Here is a 9,124-nt window from a genome sequence, read left to right on the forward strand (position 1 = left end):
TTCGCAGTCGTTTGTTGTTAAATTTCTTTTGTTCATGGACTTGTTTACGCCGTGTTGCCATTCTAATCTGGGTCTTTCTCTTTTCCGTCGACCTATCGGTTGCCATTCTACTACTTTTTTGGGGAGTCTTGTTGCTGGCATCCGTTGAACATGCCCATACCACCTTAATTGTTTCTTCTCTATATCTTGAGTTATATTTCCTTCTATTCCCATACGTTGTTTTATTACATCATTTCTGATTCGGTCTCGTCTGGAAATACCTAAAGATCTTCTCATCGCATCCATCTCTACTGCTTCTATTCGCTTTTTGTTCTTTTCACTAATTCTCCATGTTTCAGCGCCATAAAGAAGAGTAGTTTTAATCATGGACTCATATTTATTAAATTTTCTTCCTTTCGTTATCTCTTTACTCCACAGTATACCATTGAGACATCCTAAGACTTTCTTTGCTTGGGTGATTCGTTTTTCTATTTCTCGTGTATCAGTTCCTGTATTGTCAAAGGCAACACCCAAGTAGTCATAGCTCTGACAGCAGGAAATATGTTGTCCGTTTTCGAGGTCTATGTTATCTGACTCGTTTCCAATACAAATATATTTGGTTTTTGTTGTATTGACATTCATTCCCCAGTCGTTATATTCTTCTATCAGTTTTCTTAGCATGTACTGCATGTCTTCCCTGTCGGTCGCTAGCACTACCTGGTCATCCGCAAACTGGAGTGTATATATACATTCATTGCTAAGCTCTATACCCATCCTATGCACCTTTCTTTTCCATCTTTCCAATGCCGCTGCAACATATATCTTGAATAAGGTTGGTGATATACAGCATCCCTGTCGCAAGCCTTTTCTAACCAGGAATTCTTCCGTTAGATATTTTCCTGTTTTTATCTGTGCCTTTGAGTCTCTATATAGTTCTTGTACAGAATTTATCAATGTGTGGTTGATGTTAGATCTTTTCAACGTTGTCCACAGTTTTGTTAAGGGGATGTTGTCATATGCTTTTTGCAGGTCTACAAAATAATATGAGTTTTTAGATTCTTAGCCGGTCTTTTTTCTATTATTTGTTTAAGACAAAATACGTTATCGGTGCACGATCTTCCTGCACGGAACCCGCTTTGTTCTTCCTCTTCATTGTGCTTATATTCTTCCTCGATCATATTTCTCAAAATTCGTCCATACAGTCTGCTCAGGGTGCTGGTTACCGATAAGCCTCTATAATTATTACAATTCCTTTTGTCCCCCTTTTTGTGTATTGAGGACATGTATGCCGTTCTCCATTGTTCTGGTACTTGGTATCCATTTAGACACTGATTGATCACATAAGTTAATTTTTCAAATAGTTTATGAGTTCTATTCTTAAGCATTTCAGCATAGATTCCCTCAGGTCCAGCGGATTTACCATTGTTTAGGGTCATTACAGCCTTCCTTACTGTTTCGATGTCTACCCTCGCTTCCTCTCCTTGTATATGTACTGACTGTATTGGGGAGTTCGCTAGGTATTCTTGTCTTGTCTCTGTCAGCAAGCTTTCATAGTGATCTTTCCATTGTCTTGGTTTTATGGTGTGTATGTGTGCTTTGTCTTTTCCTATATTTTTTACTGATTGTATAAAATTTTATACCTCTGTACATGGCTTCCCTCCAATGTATGTATTGATTTCTTGACATTTCTAATCCCATGTTTTATTCTTTTCTTGTTTTATCATTTTTCGTAGTTGTCTATCGGTTTCTTTGTAAGCTTGATGGTCTTCAGTATTTTTTGTATTTAGCCATTTTAGATGCTGTCCTTTTTTCTGTTTTACCATATATTCGATTTCTTCGTTCCACCATATTTTGTTAATAATTTTGTTTTGCTGTGTCTCGAGTGTCTCCTTAGAGGCCTGGTGTAAACTAGCAATAATATTCTCGTAAATATCTGAAAATATTTGTCTCTCTATTTCTCGTAGTTTTTCATCCAGTGGTCGTTGGTATAGCTATTTAGTACTATCATTTATACAACTATTGAAGTTGTACTTCGGAGTGTCCACTGTCTGCAAGTATTGCTTGTCTTCTAGGTTTTGGTCTCCGTGTATTATCTCAAGTGGGAACAAAATTTTCGCTCTTACTAAGTAGTGATCGGATCCACATGTTATTCCTCGGAGAACTCTTACATCATTCCACTGCAATACAGATTTTTGTTTACTAATAATATAATCGATGACTGATTTTAGATTGCGTGTTTGTTGAATCCAGGTATATCTATGTTTGTCCTTATGTTTGTAGAATCCATTGCTAATTTTTAACTCATAGCTCTCACATAAGTGTATAAGTCTACCGCCATTATCATTAGTTGCCATTTCTCCAAAAGGTCCTACTACTCTACTGTTTTTCTGATATACCGTTCTACTATTGAAGTCTCCAAGCATAATTATTTCTCTGTTTTTTCCTATGTTGTTAAGTATATCCTCGATTTTTTGAAAGAAATCTTCTTTCATGTTGATTCATCATCATCAGAGGGGGCATAAGCGGCTATCATGGTAATCTTGTGCCCATATATGTCTATATTTGCTCTTAGGATATTTTTATCAATTGTTTCCCAGTGTGTGATATTATTCTTAAGTTTTTTCTTTATTAGTATTGATACTCCCCTAGCGGCTCTTTTATCTTTCGGGACTCCAGTGAATATATGTATATAATTTCCTACCATATCAGTGCCAGTTCCTTTTTTCTTTGTTTCAGTTAGTGCTATATTATCCATTTTCATTTGTTCTAGATCAGGCACACTGATATCAATCTTTTGTTTTATCCCCTGTATATTCCATGTACCAATATTCATAATCCGTTTTTTTAGCTTTGGTCGTTTCCTTGAAAACCCATCTAAAGTTCCGAGGCTTTGTTTAGGCTTTTTGGTATGTTAAAATTTTGACGAGTATTGGAGAACCAGTCCAATGCCACAACCTCCAACCTGGAGGACCGGGTAATTGGTGATCAAGGTTTTCTTCCTCTAGCCTTTGACGATCCAACGACTATAACTACAAGGCAGCAGCTTGATTCTATACAAACCCTAAAATCAAAGGTTGCCACTTCCGCCCTCCATGCTGTAGTGAAGATATTCTTCCCCGCCACGAATGCCGTTGTGGACTTCATCCGTAACCCTGGATAAGGGACCCTAAACAGGTACTAGTTTCCCGGGCCAGGAAACACCTGGAATCTGCGGAAGGCAGGGATTGATTCATTTTCCCTGATAGGACTATCCAATAGAGTTCCTACCCGTTACCGAATATATATGTAGGTCTAATTGAAGTTCTTTTATTATTTGAAAAGGAACTAACGTTAGATTAAAAGTCCGCGATCTATGCGAGAAGTCTTTATTATATAAAATACACTGTAATGATGTTATTTACATGTACACAAAAATACGGATAATTGTCTGCGAATTAAAATATCGAACACCCCCGTCGTTAATTGGTTTCGTCTTTCGTCTTTTTCGGCGTGCACGATAATTTAAGTCTACTCAGTTTGGGCGACAACAATCGAATCCCGTTTAGCTCAGGAGGAATGAGGAATGTGTGCTCTCGTCTACATATCTCCTGTCCCCTTCGCCCCTGAATCCCGTCTCTCTTATAGCGACTTAAGCATATTGTTTAAGTGGTATCTTGCAGTGGCGTAACTAATGAATAAAACTATGCTAAATACTTATACTAAGAAATATTTCTACATTCGGCCATCCTGCTAGGAATCCGACTCGGATTCTGACTGGTTCTCTACCCATGCCTTCATATATTCAGCGCTCGTTGATGTGCTCAGGGGGCCTTCATGATATCCTGACTTTTTCACATCATATCTATCATTGGGCTTAACATCTACTAGCACATATGGTCCGAGATGTTTCTTCCTTAGCTTGAGTCCACCACCAAACTGCGTTCTCTTAATTGCCACTAGGTCCCCTTTTCTATACATTCTCGGCTTCTTCCTTCGTAAGTCATACCTGCGCTTATTGTCCTCCTGGACTTTGATTAACTGACGTCTACTCTCGTTTCTTAACATGTCTCTACCTTCATCATATTGTTTGATCATTTCCTGCTCTATTATTTCTTTCATCCTTATATCCTCTTTATTCTTCATCTTTGTCTTAAAAAGTAAGTACTTCGAATGGCGTAGCATCAATGCTTCTTTGATAAGTGGAATTAAAAACTGTTGCAACTTATACCACTTCGTCGGTTCCTCTATACTCAATTTGGTTAATACTGGGATTAACGTTCTATTGACACGTTCTACTTGCCCATTGCCTCTTGGTACACCTGTCGTAATCTTAATGTGCTTAATTTCTTCACTTTGGCAATACTCTTCGAACTCGTTCGCTGTAAATGCGGTACCTCTATCGGATATTATTCGGAGGGGATTTCCGAAATCCTTCTGTTGCCTCTTCATACATTCTATGACTTCTTTTGTCGTCGTTGATTTTGTAGGATAAAACCATGCGAATTTAGAAAAATCGTCGATGATCACCAAAATGTGATTATAGTTCTTATTGGTTGTAGCTAACGGTCCTAAATGATCAACATGAAATGTTTGTAAAGGTCCATCGATTTTTACTATCGGATGTAACCAACCCTCTTTTTTGCCTTCTTTTCTACTTCCAAGTATACACTTAATACAATTTCTTACACAATGCTCGACTTTTTCCTTGAGATTAGGAATATAACATTCTCTTTGAATTAACTTCTGTGTTTTTCGTACAGCAAAATCTCCTACGTCGTGTAACAGTTTAATTACTTCTGTTTGCATTCGTTTCGGAATGACTAACAATTCCTTACCTTCATCATATTTAAAAAGAATATTGTTTCTAATCAGAAAGTCCTCGTAAGCTTCCGTAGCAAGTATTTTCTTTATTGCTTGAATGTGGTTAATAAATCTTTGAAACACTGCAGGACTATTATACAATCCGAACGGACACCTTAATAATTCGTATTGTCTGTCTGGGGTGACGAATCCCGTGTATTTAATGCTATCTTTCTTTATTGGTACATGGAAGAATCCATTCTTGAGGTCTAGTGTGCTAAAATATTCTGCACCTTGTAACCTATCCAATACATCTTCTATTAAAGGTAATGGAAACCTATCTTTTATTATATTTCGATTAAGTTTTCGGTAATCACCGCAAACTCTGATCTGTCCGTCTTTCTTTTTGACAAGTACAATTGGACTTGCAAAATCGGATGTACTAGGTCGAATTATTTTTTTCTCTATCCATTCCTCAATTTGCTTACCTACTTCTTGCTTTTCTGGTATTGATAGCCTTCTTGGGTTTTGGTGTATTGGTTCTTCGCTACTAAGAATTATTTTCATTTTTATATCTGTAGTCTTGGTCTGTCGCGGTTAATAATTTTCCACTAATTCTTTTATCTCCATCTTAATATTTGGGTCTTTTATATGTTCCAGTGTTAGATTATCATTGTGTGTCGCCTCGTCAACTGCAATGTTCATTATCATATTATCTACTTCTTTTTTGCATACAATAATTCCATCTTCGGTTATGGTAACCTCTGCTTGTTTTAGTATATTGTTTCCAAGAATAACTTCGACTTATAATGCTCCTTTTGGGATTACATGAAATAAAATATGAAAATCTTCGCCTTGAATTTCCACTATTATGTTAAAAGAACTTAAAGTTTTAACCTTAATACCTCGTAATCCATTTAACTCTACTATATTCTTCATAAGAATGACATTATCAAAGAGCTTTTCAAAAGTATCTTGTCTCATTGCACTTATGTCACTTCCTGTATCAAACATTGCACGTAACGATATTTTTCCAAATTTTAAGGTCACTGAGTTTTTATATACTACGTCAATGACATTTACCTGACCAGCAGTCGAAGGTCTATCTTCTTTAGCATTGCATCGAGAAGAAACGTGTCCAAATTGGTTGCATTTGAAGCATTTCGTTCCCTTGGCTTTATCAGGACAATCTCTCGATCTGTGCCCTTGATTTCCACAATTATAACATTGTTCTTCTTTCTTAATTCTGTTTTCCGACATTCTTCTGTCATCTCCTCTAGCTTCGTTGTTTCTATAATCTCGTCGTATTTCATTGTTTCTGCCATCTCGTCGTACTTCATTGTTTGTCCACTTCTTTCTATGCGTTTCAGTTGTAGAGGATTTGTGTGCCGTCTGTTTTTTAATGAGTTCATACAATTTAATTTTTTCCTTGAAGTCTCTGAAGTTGTTTGCGCCATAAAGTATAACTTTGTTAACAGGGTCGTCTTGAATGCCTTCTATTGTATATTGTATTATGACCTCGTCTTCTATGTTACCTCTGCTACCAATTTCCCTCATCGTCAGTACATACTCCTGTAAACTTTCATCATGTTTCTTCTTTCTACGCATCAGCATTTTATGTATTTCAGCACTACTTATTTTATTTTCGAATTTCGAAATAAGCCTTTTCTTCTATAGTTTCCAGCTATTAATTCCTTTTTCTGACTGAATATACGGTTTCGCAATTCCTTTTAGGGATCGTTTGGCAAAAATTAGCATTTGCAAATCATTCCATCCCATTAACTCAGAAATTTTTTCGAAGTCAGTAATCCATTTTCTCACCGGATAATCGTCTTTTCCGTCGAAGGGTCTTATGCTGTCTTCTACGTCTTTAAAAGTCAAAGCAAAAGGATTATTTACTTTACCGGCCGTCATTCTATGCGAGAAGTCTTTATTACATAAAATACACTGTAATGACGTTATTAACATGTACACAAAAATACGGATAATTGTCTGCGAATTAAAATATCGAACACCCCCGTCGTTAATTGGTTTCGTCTTTCGTCTTTTTCGGCGTGCACGATAATTTAAGTCTACTCAGTTCGGGCGACAAAAATCGAATCCCGTTTAGCTCAGGAGGAATGAGGAATGTGTGCTCTCGTCTATATATTTCCTGTCCCCTTCGCCCCTGAATCCCGTCTCTCTTATAGCGACTTAAGCATATTGTTTAAGTGATGTCTTGCAGTGGCGTAACTAATGAATAAAACTATGCTTAATACTTATACTAAGAAATATTCCTACATATATATATATATATATATATATATATATATATATATATATATTGTTTATTACCTTGTCATTCATTTTCTTATTCTACGGTCTCTGTAGGGCATGCAAATTGGCCGAATCCTCTTTTGAGTGTCAAGTAGTCCCTCACCGGCACCTTCTGCTAGCCAGCTTTAAATTATTTGTTATCTTTACATTACTCCAAATACTTGTGTTCCATTACACATACACATTTTTATTACATTGGCGTCCTAAACCTCGCAGTCCCACATTTTTTGTTACAAATCCTTCACTCAGCTATAAGAGGTTTTGCCTCTTGGTGTGAGGAAGGAGTCTCCTGCCTTTTGGGCAGCGTGGTGACCATGCCGCATGAGTGCCTTTGCAATTAGGGCATTTTGGGTTTTTGATTTAGGGGCAATCTGCGCCCTTGTGCTGGCCACTACCGCAATTAGGGCAAGTCGTCTGTCTTTTCTGACACTCGGAGATTTCGTGTCCGTTTTTGCAGCACTGGCTGCAATATTTGGCAGACGAACGGATGATACTCGGATTGTGAGGAGCCTCACAGGGCCTAATCAAACCATCTATGCAGATGCCGTTCATCAGTGCATCTGTGTAGTACTCCTCTGAGTCTAGGAACATGCGAACGAGCCTGGTGGATTTGTTAATTTTTTTAGAATTCTAGTACAGTACATAAAAAGAACAATATTCCCAAACGTTATATAACTTCAGTAATTAGCCCTCCCCCCAAAAAAAATAGCGACACTACTATTAATTTCCCTCCTATTCGTAGAGAGTTCCAGACTAGTTTCTGTGCTGGTCCTGAATTTCAATTTGAACAACCTAAACCCGTAGATAAATTTAGTAATAAAAATTTCATTAAACAAAATTTTCAAGATTTTGTTAATGCTTCTCCAAATATGGCTTTTAATATTAAAGTCAATGACATTGAATTTGAGAACAAAGTTAAAGAAGTTGTTAATAACATGTTTACTTAACATTCATGGCTATCAAAGGTATTAAAATTATTCAGTGGAATATTCGATCACTTAACGCTAACAAATATTCTCTACATCAGTTACTTCCTAAAGATCATTTTGAGATAGCAGTTTTATCGGAAACTTGGTCCAAACCCTCAGATAATTTAGTAATTTTAATATAGTAAGAAAAGAAGAGCTAACGGAAATGGCAGAGTAGCTATACCTACTTATATCAAATAAAATCAATTACGAACCTATTTTATTTGTTAATAGTTTCAATCGAAACTTGAAAGTTTGTGGTGTTAACCAGTAAAAGCTAAAGTATCAGTGCAATATTAGGTCAACCTTTTTCACAAATTAACAATGACTGTATTATTTCTGCGGACTTTAATGCACACCACGGATTATGGGGAGCAAATGCATGTTCTTCAGAGGGCACAATTTTAGTGGAAGCCTTGGATTCATTTCCTCGTTTAATTACCGTAAACGACGGATCATCTACTAGGGGTTCTCCTCCAGGTTATACCGAATCTGTTGTAGATCTCACAATATTATATAAGCTATATATATATATATATATATATATATATATATATATATATATATATATATATATATATATGGATCCAATCACTTTCCTATTCTAATGTCTATGAACAATATTAAAATAGAAAATACGAGGTTTAAATCTATAGTTAAGTGGTCGATGTCTAATGCTAACTGGAAGCAATTTAAGCTTACCATAGAGAAAGCGTTTACATTGAAGCCAGTTATTAATAATACTAATTAGATGATTTATTCTTACTAAATTCTATTGCAAATGCAGCGAACAAATCAGGCACACCATTTAAACAGTCAACTAAACCTGTAAAAGTTCCTCCGTAATGGGAATGAGGAGTGCCTAGCTGTTTCAATTATAGGGAAAAATTATTTTAAACTTTTTAGTTTAAATCTAATCTATATACTTTTTTTAATAAATATAAAAGAAACTAGGCTATGTGTAAACGTACTTTCCGCTTAAAAGCTAAATCTAGCTGGGTACAATATTGCCTTTCTCTTAATAGGCAAACCCCTTTATCAGACATTTGGAAAAGGATAAATAAAATTCAATCTCAGAAAAA

General features: G+C 36.1%; 1 protein-coding gene across 1 annotated transcript; it reads right to left on the minus strand.

Annotated features, from left to right (window-relative positions):
* Positions 1-2,467: 2,467 nt before the first annotated feature.
* LOC140435865 (uncharacterized) lies at positions 2,468-2,812 on the minus strand. Its single transcript, XM_072524579.1, has one exon. It carries the CDS (start codon positions 2,810-2,812, stop codon positions 2,468-2,470), a length of 345 nt encoding a protein of 114 aa, XP_072380680.1.
* Positions 2,813-9,124: the final 6,312 nt, after the last annotated feature.

Source organism: Diabrotica undecimpunctata, chromosome 3 (assembly GCF_040954645.1).
Source record: "Diabrotica undecimpunctata isolate CICGRU chromosome 3, icDiaUnde3, whole genome shotgun sequence".
NCBI classification, from domain to species: domain Eukaryota; kingdom Metazoa; phylum Arthropoda; class Insecta; order Coleoptera; family Chrysomelidae; genus Diabrotica; species Diabrotica undecimpunctata.

Bases quoted from the DNA above. Each gene is read 5' to 3' on its own strand.
- LOC140435865 (XM_072524579.1), bottom strand. From the start codon at position 2,812: ATGAATATTGGTACATGGAATATACAGGGGATAAAACAAAAGATTGAT.